The sequence below is a fragment of the Stylophora pistillata genome, chromosome 7, assembly GCF_964205215.1.
Source record: "Stylophora pistillata chromosome 7, jaStyPist1.2, whole genome shotgun sequence".
NCBI lineage: Eukaryota > Metazoa > Cnidaria > Anthozoa > Scleractinia > Pocilloporidae > Stylophora > Stylophora pistillata.
In genome coordinates this window covers 32,946,116-32,964,085 of record NC_142525.1, presented here as the reverse complement: position 1 = coordinate 32,964,085, position 17,970 = coordinate 32,946,116, and the positions used below count along the sequence as shown (strand labels likewise).

Sequence of the window (17,970 nt, the reverse complement as noted above, 5' to 3'; positions counted from 1 at the left end):
GTGTAGCGCTATTAGTTCCGTCTTCAACATGGCGACATGGCCGGTCAGGTGATTCGATTGATGACCAACTGATCTTGTTTCACAATGAAGTTTTGATGAGTTTGCACGACTGGAATGGCCAGCAAAGAAAGTCTTGGAAGGGTGAGACATTTTGATCTCAGTTCAAAACAGGTTTGTGCAGATTTTTCTCTACAAGTGCATAATTTTTTCTTCATCAGTTGACTAGAAAGTCTCCTGCGATGATCAAACCTGCTTTATGTAGAGCAACCTAAGCCATGCGTTTTCCAAGTTATACATGATTTATTTATCTTGATCGAATTGCAACTCCATGTATTATTTTCATCTTCGAAGCCTTCTTTCCTATGTTCTTTGCATGGTCACCTTTGCCCGTTCATTAATAAACATTTTAAATTATTAGAAGTCTTATGGGTTAATTAATCTGGTCAATTTGAATTTTCGAACGCAGATATCTGTCTAGCCCCCCCCCCCCCCCCTCGATTAAATCAATCAAATGTCTCAATACCGGTATCTAAATATTTTATTCGAAGATCTTCGAAACGCGTGCAATATCACAAATCTAAAAAAATACTTGTTACTTTTTGTTCCATACTTGGTACGCTGTGCACTGCCTGATATACCTGTCTTCCTCTTTTACAGCTGCGACTACGACACCTAAGAAGCATTTCTGTTCGAAAAATTATCCCAAAATTTTCCATCTTTGGAGATAACTTGCTTGACCGCCTGCTGGAAACATACTTCACTTTGCATAGTGTGGAAGGAAATCAGAAAGGTCTGTCAGATTCATTTCTGTTTGTCTTTTAATCAGTTGTTTAATTCTTATTGCTTCTGGTGTTTCAAATTTTGTATTTATCAACGGGCAAGAATCTCCAAGTTGCCATAGCCTTCACCTTGGGTACCCATACAGGTAACTCCCATCTGCAGTTGTTTATTACAGAATGCAGCAGATTGTGAACTACATTGAATGTTAGCATTTTGCATTTCTCACCTTCCTCCTGCTGTGGATAAAACAATTTCCCTTTCCTGCCCTTTCTTTCCCTCTTCTTGGGCACCTTCATCCCATTATGGATATTACCTTAATGACTAGAACTTGTCTTGAAATGAAACTATTTTCCCTTTGCTTGTTAAATTGACAAAGGTCAAATTTATTTAAAAAACATATAATGTGTTTTTTTTATTTGTTTCTTGTGTAGCCATATATACCAGTGAGAAAATCAAGTATTCCCTGGTAAGTAACATGGATGTGACTGTTATTATTTCCTTCCCTCCACCAGTTTCCTTCACATCTGTGGTTTGTTTTGATAGATACAATCTCTTGGTCTGTGTTTTGTATTTTTAAGCTACATAATAAAAAGTCTTTATTCCATCATAAGATAAAACTACATATCTTATGTTACAATGAATTTGGAAAAACTACAGAAATCTACATACATATTATGAATTAAAAAGTATGTCATGACAATAAATGGAGCTTAAATATCAACCTATTTACAAAGGTGTTCATAAAGCGCTGTGTATTAATTTTCGGGCGCGCGCAGCCTTTTTTCCTAAGATTGTGTACATAATTATGTCTTTTGGACAGGTATGATGTCCTTCAGGGGGTGGCAATCCATTGATTTTAGTTTCTTCAAAATGTTTCGGTCTTGTTTGTTTAAAAGGTTCTTGATAAAAACTGGAAATGAAATAAAATTGCGTTTATGACATCGGTCTAAAAAATTTTGTACAACGGTAAGATCAGTCTATCGGGCATCTGACTGCTACAGTAGTTTGATTTTTATTTTTAATTTCTACTCTTAACATTCTACACACATGTTAGAATCCAACATGGGCTAGTTTTGAGCCATCCTCATGGAAGAATCAAAAGTCAACCACTGTGTCTTGTATCCTTTCTTCTGCAAACCGTCACTCTCTGGTGATCAGCAAATAGCTTGTTTAATTTTTCATGTAGCTATACGTGGGGTGTGGTGATTTTTTCCTTGATCAAATGTCAGCTGTCATCGTAAGAGTATGGGGAGGTCAAAAAAACAAGTTTCGACTCATTATTGAGTGGAAGGTTGATTTGCCATCTCTACAATACCTTGGAGATCAGGTATTCTTTTTGATAACAGTGTGTATGGATTGGGGGCAAACTTTTTGTTGACTTTGTTTGGGTTTTGTTTTCTTCTATATCATAATAATTGCTCATGATTTTTTCCAAGTAGGCCAGGAATATATGTGCGACTCCCAACTATTCATCAGGAAACTTGGGGTGTCCAGCAACAGGCTGGCATTCCCTTAAGAAAGGAGAAATAGATGTTCCCTCTTAGACTCTTCATGTTAAAAGAAAATACAGTCATGTAAGAAAAAAACAAACAGGGATTGTCAAGGACAGGTATAGGCCCCTTGCCCTCTGAAGCTCAGCTTTACTTATGATTTAATTCCTGATAATGCTATATTTTGATGAACTTTTCAGGTGAGGTCCAGCAAGTATGGACAGAACACGGTTATCTTTGGTCTTATTGATGGGTATTACAGTGCACCTAGCTGCTTGCCCAAAGATGAGGTAAGCCAGAATAGAATTCTGATAAATTGCAAAGTTTTCAATAATTCTGTTAGACTATACATACAAGTTTTTGTGATCTTTTAAGACCCCAGGCAGTGGTGAAACTGGAGTTGTGCAAGGAAAAGATGTTATCAAAGTTGATGCGGATCAGGTATGTGAGCAATACCTGAAGTAAGTTTAACCCATTAACGTCCAGTGCGCCCGTATGCGCCCATGGGGACCCACACCCTTTCTACGCCCTGTGACGTCATCAATTTTAACTCTGGAGCACGAATTCGAGCATGTACTTGAACGGGTTGAAAATATCTTGCAGACGATACCAGAATGAGCGCAATTGAGTGGAGGAGATTGGAGAAATAGCCAAAAAACCGTGTCACTTTGACTGGAAAATCTGCACGAAGATCGTGTTTCACTACCCACCTACCTTTCCGAGCATGTGCTTTGAAAATAATGAGTAGTTTCTGAAAAATCTCTACACCAAAATGAAGCCTACTCAATTTCCAGCAAGTGAGGAGAAACTTTAGGCAAGGAGAGGGGAAAAAAAGGGCAGGAGAAAGAGAGAAAAGTAGAAGTCGTAAGTGGGGCGTGACTTTTCAACCCAAAAACTATGTCGAAATTTTGCTCTCTGCGCGTGCCCGAGATTTTCAGGCCGCCATTTTGCATTTGGATCGAAAGGCCATCGAGTGCACGAGCTGTCAAGTGGTTTTTGGTAAGTTCGAGCTTTTAAAACCCCAACAGTGACCCGAAATCTGCTGGACTAGCTTCAAAACACAGTTTTCCACAAAAGCTGCGGCCATTAATGGGTTAAGAAGACTTTATCAAATGACCTGGGAGATACAGTTGCCTGATTGGTAACCCTCTTCATCTTAATAATTAATATAAATTATAGATTTAGCCAAGCCTAAAAACGGAGCTCCCAAGTTCGTAATATTAATTATAACATAAAAGATGTGCATTTGCCAAGACTCACCTGAGACACCCCTCCCTTTGCTTGATAGTCTCCCCTACCCCTACCCGTGCAATCTGAAGGCACGTACGTATGTATGTATTTATGCTCGGTCAGTCGCGTGACAACCAAATGAAAAATGGTTGACCATATTCCATGGTTATGGGGCTCTGCCCCATGCACGCGAAGTGCACGTGGAAGCCCCGCTATCAGTATTTATATTAAGCATGCTATGTTATAACTTTGTGATCTTACCATGTATTCACATCTGTTCACTGGACTTTTCTCTTCATAGGTTCAGATATCTTGCAAACTGTTGTCTGTCCAAAGGTATGTCCCTGTAATCCAACTGAAATCTCTCTCTTTCCCATCTGAAGCACATGCATTAATGTATATTTTGTATAGCATGATTTGTTTGATATGATCATTATGTATGTGCATTAATTTGAAGCCCATCTTGATTCTTGTCTTCAGACTGCAGGCAATACAGAAGGCAATCCTGCAATCTCAGCTGTCGGTCAGAGATGTGCGTCAGGCCATCCAATACAAAGTTGAATCTGACATCAAGTCTACTTCACAGGTTTGTCTAAATGTTTGGTCACAAATTTCTTGATAATTTCTCATCTGGAAAAAGATGCTGTACTGAAGATTAATTTTTCAATTTAATGGAATGTTATACTTTATGAAAGTAGTGGACTGGGCATACTTTCCAGCAAAGAGATCCTTTGAAACCAAATTGTCAATTTTAACTCAATTGCAATTAAATCACCTTTTTCTTTTGTTGCAGCTGTCAGAACAGGAAATGCTGAAGTTGAAGATCAAACTTTTAAGAGAAGAGTGGTTATCAAAACAGAAGTTATTGTTGAAAGGTGTGTATGAAGCTCTATCAGATAACTGTTTCTGAGTAATCATTTTGAAAGATGAAATAACTTATTTTGTTGACTGATTAACATTTTTTTTTTTGGAAAAATAACAGAAAGGGAGGAGGAAAAGAGTATCTCTGAAAAACTCAAGGAACGAGGTAAGTAATGTTTTGAATTTCCAAAAAAAGTACTAATTTGTTCTTTAAAAAAAATGCACTTTCCTTTGATTGAATTTTACTTTAATTTGTCTCAACCCTTTAAACTTCCAGAGGTGTTTAAATGTATCTTCTCTGTACAATATTTTATATGGTGGATATGAGATGGTAAAATAGTTAACATGGAGAGTAGTGCTGAGTTGGCTCTAACCAATCATATATCCAACAAACATATTGAGGGAAAAGTACAAACACAAGAGCCTTGTGAAAAAAATAAGGAAAGTAGAAGTTCTTCTCAGAAGATGAATTAATTTGAACCATATCAGTGGATATTTTGGCTCTCTCTCAGCAACCATCGGTGGTGATCAGTGGTGAATATAGAGGGGGAGGGTCGGTGGTGATCAGTGATGAATATAGAGGGGGAGGGTCTGGGGGTCTGAACCTGATTACCCATCAGACCTGTTGGTTTTATATTTCTTGTTTGATACAAAAATTCTGGCAACAACAAAGTTGCATATTACAATTCAACGATGTGTGGCATCTAACTGCGAGAGAGGGCCGGTTGAGGAGTTATTTGCAACGCAAAAAAATTCTCAATCAAATTTTAGACCCACCCCCCCCCCCCCCAAAAAAAAAAAAAAAAGGCATCGATAGATCTGCCTAATTCATTGCACACTTTGGTAAGTTATGTTCTCTGTATAAAGTCTCCATGAATTTGTCATTCTACAGAAATAAACCTTAAGAGGGACAGAGAGAAACTGGACTTTAATAAAGTTTGTTTAAGAGAACACAAGCAAGCATACGTAGAAAAAAGGTAAATACGATAAAGGTACCTGCCCCCTTCATTTACCTGTAATGCAGACATAGGGTCCAAATGGTAAAGATAAACAGCTGTGAAGGCCATTAATTGGTGATCATGTGCTGAGGTCGTTTTAAAGAGTATAGTCCTGAAAAAACAGTTGTCGATGTTTCGAAAAACCTACCCGGCTTGGAGTTTTTTGTATAATTAAGCTATATAAAACCTGTGATTATGAACGTTATTTGTCGCACATGGTATATGGAAAAATTAGGGAATAATTTCACACTCCTTTAGTTAAAATTCTAATACTTTACTGAGTCTTTTCCCGAGTAACCTTTTGATTATACTTACTTAGTGGTGTCGGTCTGAGCGCTACGTGGAGTAAACCCACCACACAAAGGTTACGAAATGTCGTCTATGCCTGAAAGAGTCATCATAGCGGTAGGAGTTGTGTGACCGACCTCTCCTGGTTTCTTGCAGGGAAACTTTCGTAAAGGTGACTGCGCAGATGAATATGAGACGGCGGCAGCTTATCTCTGAGCTAATAACTATTTACCCCATTGTGGAGGTAAGGAATAGACATTATGTGCAGTTGGAATTAAAAAAAGTTGTCTCCTCATTCCATAACTACGTTGCCAGATAGAAAGAGCGTATTAAGTTTTACAGCTGATAGTTGATGCTGTTTTTGTCTTTCTGTAGTTACAAGGTTCAAAAGAATTCGTAATTAGTGGTGTACGGCTTCCCAATTGTGAATCAGATGAATTCCAAGGTGAGAATAAAAATTACAATGAAACACATTCTGCTCTCAAATTCCCAACCTCCAAGGTTGACATTCGTTTTTACAACAAACGAGAGTAAAGGGTCACTCATCACCAGTGACTGCTGCGAGCAGGTTCGACAGATCTTAACCCTTTACACCCTAACATCAGTATGTCTATTCTCCATACTGTTCTCCATATATTTCCTAAGGCACTAACAAGGAGAATTTGTTCAACAATCAAAAGCTTCTTTAGTCAGTGATCGTTTCCTTTATTCTCTTCACTTGAATGTTTGATTCAGGGGGGGTGATGTGGGGAGAAATTTGATGCTGGTCATTCTTAGTTGCTAAATGGTTGAAACGATATCTATCCAATTGCAGCCATGGACGATGAGACCTTGTCGGTTGCCCTTGGTTACACGTGTCACTTGGTGTGTATGATAGCTCAATTCTTGGATCTACCTTTGAGATATTCCATGCAGTCTCGCGGCTCCAGATCTACCATTATGGATTTTGCGATCGAAAAGGTTGCAGAGAAGGAGAGGCAGTGAGTAAAAATAAGGCTGCTTGGCAAGCGTTTTTTCTTTTTTAGTTTGTGATGAAAGAATTAATTTGGCGTTGTTTTAGGACATTCTAACACAAGTGTTATGGACGGTCTATTAGTGCTTTGATGTAGATATTCTTTGCCTTAGATATTTATATTACGTTCCTTGCTTATTCTGGAAGCTTTCATGCAATAGGTCGACGTGCACCTTTGCTCTCGCCTCGCAGCGATAGTAGTGCAATGTTTTGGTCGTTAGCCTTCAAATCTCAACCCTTTAAGCCGTTGAAAACACAGTGACGGAGAAGCGGGCGGGCGAGCGAGCGAATTTCAGGCATCTAGATTTTAGGAAAAACCATCAGTCGCTCAGGAAAGGAGAAGTGTTAGGGACTCAAATGTCAAATTTCTTATCAAGTTTGAAGTGTTGTGATGGTTTCCTTCTTTCTCGGTGTGGGCAGATTCGGAAGATTATCCAAGATTTCTGAAATTGTCTGTCAGAATGCCCTCTTAAAGTTTCCCTATGGACAACACTCTCTCCTTCTTTCCTTTTTCAGGTTTCCGTTATATAATAAAGGGAAAGAAAAAATTAAGTTTTACTATGGAACTTTTCTTTTGAACAAGAACATAGCTCAGGTAAAAATTTTTAGTATTTCTAATTAGTTAGAGCAATCTTCAATTGAGTGTCGAAAGCTATCTGGGGTATCTTTGGTTAAAGTTGGTTCGCTCAGTGATTGGTCCAGGAAATGTCCTGCGCCATTCTGAACCAATCAGATGCAAGCCAACACTAATGGTGACTTGGTCGCTACTAATTTCTTATGTTCCGATTGGTCAATTTGATTTCCCTGGGTTTCGTTTTACGACAGGTACCTGAAGTGTTCTGTGCTTCAATTTAGAGGTCGTGTGGAACCGTATTAACCAACATCAGCCATGCTTTTGATTTGTTTTCTCTGTTTTTTTTTTTTTTTGTCACCGTTTAGCTTCGACAGTTCAATGGTTTGGGGACACCCAACCTGCGCAACACTCTGCCCAACCTTAAGGACTTATTGGAAACAAAGTTCCAAACAAGGTAAGCCGACGGGAAGATAGCATAGGTACGCAATGCGTTCACACTTGAATGGGCTCAAGTTGATTTTATAGAATGGGTTACAATGGTTAACACATGCTCCGTGTAGCTCTCCTACAAGTAACAGGGAACTTCTTTTTTTCTTTGAACGCTGGTGGTTAGCTAAACAGTTACGCTCGACCCGCATATTTGGTAAAAATTAAAGGGAACTTTCACTCTTCTAACAAATAGCGCTTAAAATGTTCCAAACGTACTTCTCAATCGATCTGGCATAAAAAAATTGCCTCACCAAGCTATCTGATTTTTTACCATTTTGCAAGGAAGGGTCTTACAGCCTCTTCGAATTTCCTGCGGCCGCCATCTTGAATGGTGCGCAAGACACTTTGGGCTGATGACGTGTAATGGTGGCCCGTTGCACTTCCAGTGTAGTGTTTCACTCGCCAAGTGTTGATGCTTTCTTGCTGTCATCTGAAGAAAATTTTTAGTGAATCTATCACAGATCTTCCGCATAAGTTGGAGCCGGAGTACTATTCAAGTGAAAAGAGAAGCGTCGGTGTCAACCGCCAATCGAACACTTCATGGTGCTTATGGCTCCAACTGATTGGGAAGATTTGTGACATTCACCATAATTCTTCAGTAGACAGTATTATACTGCTGCTAATGGTCAATATTGTTCCCCTAGTGTAAAATCTGCACCCCTCACAATTATACGAAAGTCTCCATTGAAACAGAGCAAGAAGCGCGCATCTACATCGGGATCTGGTGGGTCGGGAGAATCTTCTTCTTCGAATCCCAAACTTGATGATGTGCTTCTCAGGACAATGAGTGCCTCTACATCCGAGGCGAAGTCTGCTATACCGGAAGCTTTGAGTGCAGCGCAAGTTAATCTTGTTCCGAATACGGAAACTACTGTTACGGGAGAAGAGGACTCAAAACCACCAGTTCAACATGATTTGGTTGACTCGCCGGTAAAACCCGTTTTGGATGATCACGGGAAGATTGCCACTAGTTCCTCGACAGACAGCTCTCAGTTACACATACCCGCGCAAGGAACGAGTCATTTAAAGTTTCTGGAGCAACAACGTTCCAAAAAAGCCACCAAACTCGACAATACTAAAAATGCAAAGACTAAACCACCAAGAACGCTTTCCCTGAAGGGCCAAAGGCCATCTACTGTGGAGAAACGTAAGCTGGTGAGGAATAACACTATCGATACTGGAACTGTAACTAAAGAAGTCGCTTCGAAACTGGCGGAAAGTACAGTTAATGACTTGATTTCAAGTGAGGGAAAGCGTGATATTTCTGGTCGTCAACACTTGGAAAGTTTCAGACAAGGTAAGGCGAATGGCTCAGTAGATCGCTTTGACATAGATAGTTGTCCCAATAAGTGCGTCGTTTAACAATGTAATATGATTTGCGAACCTTTTTTTTGTTAACTTTCATGTTCTTTTTGTAGTTGGCTCTTCTTCGTCCAACGGGGAATCCTCTACTGTGAGAGGAGACATCGCTAGTGAGAAAGCCAATGTGTCGAAGGAACCAAGTCAATCTGATAAACCGTTGTTTCGTAATGACGAACTTCGCGCCAAAAGAAATTTTTTGTTCGATGTGGAGGGATCTATCAATTTTGACAGTTACTGCGAAAATGGAGATTTAGATTTAAGATGAAAACAGAATTTCTTTTCAAGACGTGTATTTTACACAAAAAGTATGCCTGTAAGTAATTTCCAAGATTTCATGTGATAAAATTTTTTTAATAAAATAACATGTCGCTAATTGACATTAATTTTCCAATCTCGACCCTTCTTAGCTTGGAACCAGACCCCTTAATAAGAGTAAATCATTGGGGAACGATACAGATAATTTGGCTTTATGGATTTCCAAGGAGGAGTCTGTTTTAAGGCTAAACCACCACGGATCTTGTGTGCGTAGATCCATACCGCGTAGCTTTTGTCCCGCGGAAGCAGTTTTTTTGCGAAAACAGATAACTCTCAGTCTGTTGAATTCTTGAAATCTTTTACTTTTTCTAGTTGAAAGCATGACTTGTTTTTGAAAAGAAATCTAATATATGATAGTTAAAGAACTGAGAAAACTTTGAAGGACTTTTGGTATAGTAACAGAATAGGAGAAAATTCAAGTTCTTAATAACCAAGGTTATTCATTTCTTCTTGCGACTGTTTAGCGAATATAAACTAAACTTAGGTGGAACGGTAGACCTGTCTTGTGGATGGATCCATAAATCCACATATATTTGGGAAATGTGAACACTTTCTTTCTGCTTTGTCCATTTCCTCTTTTTCCCAGTGGACTTTGTCCTCTATTGATTTCAATCTCACCCTCCCCGGTGATGATGTCTCTAGGATCCAGTATCACTCGTTGGCCGAGAGCGAGGGATTTTTTTCCCTAATCTCTCTACACCAACTGATTTTTTCTGTTTTTTTTTTTTTTTTTCTGTGTCTACTGTTGAATTATAACAATAATGTTGATAACAATAAACGGAACTTTGGAACTTTTTTTGTTACTTATTTAACTGTTTGTTCTTCCGTTCGTTTGCTTAGATCGTAAAATTTGCGTGACAGTGGGCCATTTTCGATATCTTAAAATTTCAGACTTGGCTCCGAGGCTTGGGGAAATAAATATATCTTATTAACCAAGCGCGAGGGCCGCACTGGGAGAATATCAGCCCGAGGTCTTGACAGTACAGACCGAGCGCAGCGCGGTCCGTACAATAAAGACCGAGGGTCGATATTCTTCCAGTACGGTCCCGAGCAAGCTTGGTTAAGAAGAGATTTATTATACGACTGAAGTTCAAAGGGACACAAGTGTGGTATCATTCGGGACCATTCGGGACAGTGCCCGGTCCAATACTTAGGGAATATTGGACTAGCAATAGAGCATTTTGATTGGTTGATTTTAGTTATTGGCCCTCTGACTGCCCGAGTCGTGTAATAAAACAAAAGAAATCACTGAGATCGAGGTATGAAGAGTTTAGTAGAAATTTAGTAGATCGAAAATGCCTATCGGCGATTTTGAGTGTTCCATGGGTTCGGCCGGGGATGTTACTCTTGCTAAGCACTTTAGTTGTGTTGTGGGGGATTAATGCCTTTCAATTGTTTGTGTCATCTGTGAGAAGATTTGTCCTCAAGACCAAAAACAATTCGGGACCTTTCCCTTCAACATTTGATTTTACCAGCATGCAAATGATTTATTCTTACATGCTAAGAGTAAAGTTGGCCTCGTTTTGTAACGAGGCACTAGTCAGCTCGGAAATGGGTTTTCCACCATCATGAAATTCCTGATTGTATACTTGCGCTCTGATCTCTAAAAATCATTTTGATAAAATTGGCGTTCTGCATGCTCCCACGTGTGATTTTGTGCCAAAAACCCCCTTCCCTCCCCTCTCACTTTAAGCTTGTCCTTACAATAGTTCCGAGGGAAAATGATAACATGTGTTAATGCCAAATGCCGGAGTAGCGCATGCATTATGCGTGATTAAGAAGTGATGGTAAACTGGGAAGGAATCCAGGAGTGTACGCAGTACTCACAGTCATATGTTTCCCAATATTTTTCCAAGAGACTCGCTTTGCATCCGAAACTAAACCCGTAGAACCGAACTTTTTGTTTAATGAAAAGGGCAGGAGTTGTAACCTGGGAACACTAAACCATCAATTACTTAGTCATTGCCACAATTTAATATTTCTCTAATTATTATGCAGATAGTATTTTATGTACACTTAATTGACAAACTACAAGTAATAGTTTTGTTAAAAGCGCAATACTTAAGAAAGCGGAATTGAAAATTGGTTTGACCGACCGACGTTACAGTGCTTTATTGTAGAAAAAATTTTCAAAGCTTTTTCGTTATTAGAGAATTACGTAAGCATCATGTGTTATGATATCATGAAACTGTTTATATCGAAAATTGATCCTTTAGAAAAAGATTTCTATAGGAATAAAGAAAGCTTCAAAATTGAATTAAATACTTTTAAAAAATTCAAGAGTTGGGTCTGTTAACTCACAGTTATTAATGGATATGTTTATTTATCACACGACTCGGGCAGTCAGAGGGCCAATAACTAAAATCAACCAATCAAAATGCTCTATTGCCGGTCAATATTCTCTCATTTTTGGACCGGGCACTGTCCCGAATGGTCCCGAATGATACCGCACTTATGTCCCTTTGAACTTCAGTCGTGTAATAAATCTCTTATTAACCAAGCTTGCTCGGGACCGTACTGGAAGAATATCGTCCCTCGGTCTTTATTGTACGTACGGACCTCGCTGCGCTCGGTCCGTAGTGTCAAGACCTCGGGCCGATATTCTCCCAGTACGGCCCTTGCGCTTGGTTAATAAGATATATATATATATAGCGTTCTCTCAGCTCTTACATCAGCGACAATAAATACATTTTTATATACAAGAAATCTTCTGCCACTTCACCGCCGAATCAATGCAAACAAAAGCGTTTTATCATCATGTTTCAGCCGCTGCGATAAAATTTTCACAATGTTGATCTCATTACACTGCATTTGCAGAAAAATTGAAAATATTCTACATGCTGCTCTTTGTAATTTACATATGATGAAACTACTAGGAAATTTTGTCACTTCAAGTAAGCTAAAATTTAAAAAAAAAAAGACCCTGAAAGATTATTTCCACCAGCTCTTTAGTCTTGCTAATAAGGAACAGGTCAACCTGAAGATTTTGCGATGTCTCTTTCAGGCCATATTTCCCCGCGTATGTAACGAGAAATACTACGCTGTTTACTGTTATGTAATCCTGCGTTACGTTGTGTTATGGTGCGTTACGTTACGGTGATGAGACTTGATATTTACAACCGGTGCCGAGACGTGATTAAATGTTGCCAGTGTAAAACAGGTATGTTTTGATTACGTAACTGTACAACAGACATCTTACAACTGGAAGGTGATATGGAGTTGTTCCCATACATTGCCACTGGATATTGCGGCAAGACATGACGCCTGCAAGAGAAAGCATAAATGAAAATTGTATGAAAGAAAAAATCTCATTAAGTCTGAGTAGTATTTTACTTGTAAATTTAATTTAGTCGGGGAACCTTGCTTAGCTGATACCATAAAATTAGATTTTTCCAGAAAAACGTTTGTAAAAAAATGTTTTAACCAAATGAAGAATTTATTGAATATTTTGTTTCATTTTTTTCCTTGAAGTCAATTTATTTTTCTCCGTCGTCGTCGGAAGTGTTTAAACGCAAAGAAGTTGGAAGAAAAATAATGAATAATTTATTCAGCAATACGCACTTCTTTTAGAGTGGTAAAACTAAAAGGTTGGTCGATCCCAATAAATCATTCATAGCTAGATGTTCCTATCTCCACTCAGCGTACGTAGGTGTTTTTGATCTTATGCAAAACAGTAACTGTTCAGTTTATAAACCCGTTCATATCAATGCATTTTTTAAAAACTTACCTTTCAAAAGGCCTGCGTTTGAAAACGACTTCCAGCAAACGCAGCTGCTCTGCAGTGTTACATTCACTAATCTTGTTTCTGCTATCAAAGAAGGCCTCCACGGCTTTCAAATTTGCTACTGCAAGCGAGTACTTTCCTCTCCACAAAGAGCCATGTATTACGTCCATGCAGAATTGCCTGTCTTTTTCGCTATTTGAGCTTATAGATGTGAAGTTGATGCTGTATTCTGGAAGTGGCATTTCACCGGTAAGGAGATGAGCTAGATACGGTTGCAACACATCCCAGAATTTTTCCACCTCGCACTGAGTCCAAATTGGATCTTGCTGTCTTTTGAGACAATCATAAATCGCCATTGTTTTCACGTTTGCTCAAGAGATTCCGCATCTACCGTGATTATAAAATTGCAATAATACTGGGGGAGAATGTCTCGGTTTTTATCATGCTAGGCTGTCGGACCTGGAGAGTTTCCAAATGAATTAGTTGTTTACACTATAGTACAGAATTCTCGCCTGTGATTGGCTTCGACTCTATGCTTTTGTTTGCGGTAAAATATGCTGATCCTGGGTTTAAAGAGGTAAAGAGAATTTCCAAGGTACTTCGGACTTTGTTGTTTTTGTTTCAGTTCACGCAACATGAATTATTGTCCAAACAAACGATTTCGGCTCTTCCCTTTTGTTTCATAAAATCATTATTACTTTTTCGTTATTTAACTTTGCAATTTGGGAGATAAAATCACTTCCTTGAAGTCAAAACAGGCAAAGGTCACGTAGGTATTAGTTCGGAACAGTTCGGCTTCACGAGTGACGCCGACAATGACTTCCGAATGTTACGATGCCGTGCCGACTTGCTTTAATCAGTAGGAATCTTTATGCGGCTTCAGTCATGTTATGAAACACAAACTTTCATCATCTATTAGCCTGCAGCGCTTGCGGTTATTATTTCGGACAAGAAAAGATTTGGCGGCCGTGGAGTAGCTAAAAGAGAACGGCGAATGTCTCGAGAGATATTGCAGCGCGAAGGAGCCCGAGTATCAACTGAAAAAAAACTGACAACTTGCCTTTTACACGCTACAACCACTGTTTTTGTCTTATAAATAAACCAGAATCTTCAAGGTTCACTCATGCCCTTTGTTTACCGAGAGGGGACGATAAGGCGAGAAATTTAGGACATGCAACAGTTGATTATAGTTTGGTTTCACAATTTTCCAAGGCTGAGTGAGCGTCTAAATAGCAAAGGATAAATCTAGGAAAAGTGTACAAGGATATCGATTCCTGTCTCAAGACGACTTTTTAACGCAAGCGTCCGAGTAAAATCAACTTTTAATTTCACTCAAGACAACTGAGTCGCAAAGCTAAAAACAGTAACCACTGTGTCTAAATCTATTTTTTACTCAAATTTTAAAAACCGCCTTATAAGCCTTTTACAAATTGTTGCGTCAGTTCGGATTTTACATTTGTTATTTTACACTGATAAACTAAAATTAGTATAAAAATCCATTACTTAAGAAATTCTCAAAGTGGACTAAAATTGTGTGCTTCATATTTGTACAACAGATAGCCAAAGCTCTGATTCATTATCAGGTTATTATTACACTTCATTTGTTATCATTAGAAATAACGATATCATTTATTGCAATTTCATTACTTGTGTATATTCACTCATTTCAGGATGCTCATTTGTACAATATTTAACAGACAAATTATTATATACATTGAATTAAACAATTCACTATCTATTAATAATAACTATCTATCTCGTAATTCAAATATCTAACGAGATCATTTAAATATTATTTGTTCACCATTCGGGGATGGCTTAGCATAGGGCCTGGGGCGAGGATAAGGATTAATGGACTACCGATCTTTTCTCCTCGTGAGCCTCATATAAACTTGGATTATCAATTTTTTATATCAGAATTGTAAATAATTGATATCAAATACTATATATTACCTCGAGTCATTGCATGACTCGTGTCTGTATATCAAATAGCAAGAATTCATGAAAACGAAATAATTTACACTCTTATTATGAAACAACAATACCGTTCACTTGATTGAAAAACAAGACTATTGATTCTCGAATCTCCAAACTGTCAGACTGCACCTGGTTAGAAGGCAATGTTCTTCGTTTCTACAATAGTTAGGGAAGGCTGAGACAAATTGCGTTGTATTATTTACACTTACTTTGGGCACTAAAAATTTTTCTGTTGTCGTTCTTAAGAAAATAACTTCTGGCGTGAAACTCTTGCGAGTGTAAATCTTCACGTGACAAACTTGTGAGTTTTAAGGGTTGTCGGTCCAGACATCAATACCATCGGCGCTACAAGGAAGAAGAGTAATAAAACATGATTTTAAATAAACGATGATAACTGACTTATAAAGCAGGGCGAAAAATGGTTTCAATTTACTTGTAAAACAGAAGATTATTTCATGATTGACAAGAAATTTAGTCTTAAATCCATATGTAGGGGGATAAATAGTTGCGGCACCACCCTGCAAAGGTAGTGATTGAAAGCTATACATCATTTTAACGTGTTTGTTCGTTCAGATAAGACGGCTAGCAGTCGCTGGAAAGAAGCCTTGGAAAAGTCACGGTTTTCTATCTTCATGGATTCCATGCGCAGTTCTGATGTGTTATATTGAAAATAGCTAGAATTTTTATTACGAAAAACTTGTACACTATCTACGATAATGATTATCGCCATCCAAACATTACTTTTAGATGGTCAATATTTTCAAAAACAAATTGGATGATCAATATTTTTCAAAAAATAATTCATTAACTTAGCGGGTAATTAAGAGATACCAACTTTTGAAGTTACTTATAAGTTAACACGACTCATTTCCTGCCTACAAATTACTAAACTACTGTTTAAGAAATTACTAACTTCTGTTTAAGAGTCTTCTGCCTGCTATGTTTTAACTTCAGAGTAAACCAACTCAAGCAAAGAATTGTCTTGTCAATTAGTAACGCACTATTAAAACACACCATTTTCGCACGAGATAAAATAAATATTAATTTTCATCGCAGATACGCAGAATTCACAATCGACTCTCTAATATTATGTGAAACTTACCTGCGAGTCATGGGTCTGTTTTCAAATGCTTTCTTCAATTCGTGTAATAGATCAGAAACGCCAACGTGATTATTTTTGGCGCTCCCGGCACTGTCTCGAAAGAAAGTTTTGATTGCTTTTATATTAGCCACGGCCAGAGAGTATTTTCCTTTCCACAGCGATTGGTGAATGATTTGAATACAGCGTTGCTTGTGCTTTTCGTTTCCCGGGTCCAGGGAGGAAAAATCAATGTCAGAATCTGGTAGAGGCATTACGTCGTTTAGTAGTTGAGCCAAGTAGGGATGCAAAACTCGCCAGAATTGATCGACCTCAATTGGTGTCCAAATGGAATCACGAAATCCCTTCAAGTAGTCTGAAATAGCCATTTTTTTTTGTAGGGATCTATCTGCTGCTACGTTGTTCTGGATCACGAGTAGCTACGAATCACCAATTAGTCGCTTTCTAAGTGATTGATCATTATGTTTGGAACGTTTGTTTACAAACTACGTCATACCTGTTGAACCGGATTAGGCCAAGGCACAAGAGTTGCCACGTGCAAAATAGTTGCACACGGCAATTTTTCGTTCATTAAACCATAGTTAATCGAGGGGACTGGGTCCCTCGATTAACTATGATTAAACTGAGATTCTAAATACTTTAGAGAACACGAGGAATCGTTCAGGTGGATAAAATGAAGGGAGAGCAACAAGCCGCCTCTTATTTTCTGCCCTGTGGCACTGTGATGCCCTAGTTCTTTCAGGTCTTAGTGGAGCTCAAAGTCCGTTTTGGGTCAGGCCTGGTTTTGGGTAGTCCCTGGAGAGCCTCATGACTACGGTTGTGTGACTTGTTTCGCACGTGACGAAACGTTGTCTACATCACGCCGGAGAAAGGCAAAACGGTTTTTGGCCATATTGGAAAACAGCTAATATATATATAACGATTTAACAATTTAATTAACATTAATTTCTATGTTTGTTTTTCTTGTAAATTGTGATAATTTTTGACATAGTAATTATTGTATTTTTTAATATGTGTTAACACGCCCTCTTTGTAAACCTATATAAGGAGTTTGTAAGTTATTGTATTACAACTAATGAAGGTCTCGGACCGAAACGTTTTTTATTAAACTTTTTAGATTTTTTTGTGAATATAGGTCTTCCTTTGCTCAAAGTTGTCCGTCCTCGTATGCCATACAACTATATATATATATATATTTTCCGTCCACACTGAAAAGATCACAGGCTGTAAAAGCGTTTGCTTGCTTTCCTCGGCATGTGTTTGATAGAGGTGTCCTTAACCCGCCAAAGAGTAAAGACAGTGACGTCAATGTGGTTTGTAAGGGCTTTTTTTCGCTCGTGCACGAAAGTCACTATGAGCTAGCGCTGAAAATTTTACTCGTTCCACAAATCTAGGTATTTGGCGTGCCCAGTCTCTTCGGTCACGGAGATCACCGAAGTAAAATTTCCGCCGAACAAAACTAACTGGCGGTACACAGGGGATAAGGAAAAATTCTACAAAGTCTGACCATAGTTAGTAGAGGGGACTACTAACTATGGTCTGACAGACCGTATGGGAACAAAAACAAGAATCGAATATAGCCCCAGGTGTAGTCTTAACGAGGTCAAGTTTCATCCCTAATCCCTTTCCTTGGCTTTTAAACAAGTTAGATAACGTAAAACCAGCCGAGCTCCGTTAATAGACGATGGGGGCATTGGAGCCTCTGGGGCCTCTGGGAAACCGCAAAACCGGAGGAAAAAAAACTCCAAAACCGAAAAACCGACGAAAAAAG

General features: G+C 38.6%; 3 protein-coding genes across 4 annotated transcripts; 1 reads left to right on the top strand and 2 right to left on the bottom strand.

Moving 5' to 3' along the window:
- The first annotated feature begins 1 nt into the window (after window position 1).
- On the top strand, window positions 2-9,475 carry LOC111325499 (UV radiation resistance-associated protein). 2 transcript variants are annotated; one of them, XM_022929325.2, is made up of 19 exons: window positions 2-171; window positions 658-790; window positions 1,212-1,246; window positions 1,835-1,898; window positions 2,010-2,107; window positions 2,471-2,560; window positions 2,646-2,711; window positions 3,802-3,836; window positions 3,981-4,086; window positions 4,294-4,375; window positions 4,483-4,527; window positions 5,254-5,338; window positions 5,804-5,891; window positions 6,023-6,092; window positions 6,462-6,627; window positions 7,176-7,254; window positions 7,599-7,687; window positions 8,367-9,019; window positions 9,141-9,475. In XM_022929325.2, exons 1-19 carry the CDS (start codon window positions 115-117, stop codon window positions 9,347-9,349), a joined length of 2,250 nt encoding a protein of 749 aa, XP_022785060.2. In that variant the 5' UTR covers window positions 2-114; the 3' UTR covers window positions 9,350-9,475. The 2 variants fall into 2 exon arrangements, with proteins under 2 accessions (XP_022785060.2, XP_088582855.1); XM_088726729.1 differs by lacking the exons at window positions 1,835-1,898; window positions 2,010-2,107.
- A 1,883-nt stretch (window positions 9,476-11,358) lies between these two features.
- Window positions 11,359-13,611, bottom strand: LOC111325546 (uncharacterized). The gene is made up of 2 exons (XM_022929373.2): window positions 13,127-13,611; window positions 11,359-12,663 (listed from the first exon to the last, which is right to left on the bottom strand). Exons 1-2 carry the CDS (start codon window positions 13,477-13,479, stop codon window positions 12,513-12,515), a joined length of 504 nt encoding a protein of 167 aa, XP_022785108.2. The 5' UTR covers window positions 13,480-13,611; the 3' UTR covers window positions 11,359-12,512.
- An 816-nt stretch (window positions 13,612-14,427) lies between these two features.
- LOC111325539 (uncharacterized) lies at window positions 14,428-16,901 on the bottom strand. Its single transcript, XM_022929366.2, has 2 exons — window positions 16,203-16,901; window positions 14,428-15,445 (listed from the first exon to the last, which is right to left on the bottom strand). The coding sequence occupies exons 1-2, from the start codon at window positions 16,565-16,567 to the stop codon at window positions 15,409-15,411; spliced, it is 402 nt and encodes a 133-aa protein (XP_022785101.1). The 5' UTR covers window positions 16,568-16,901; the 3' UTR covers window positions 14,428-15,408.
- Window positions 16,902-17,970: the final 1,069 nt, after the last annotated feature.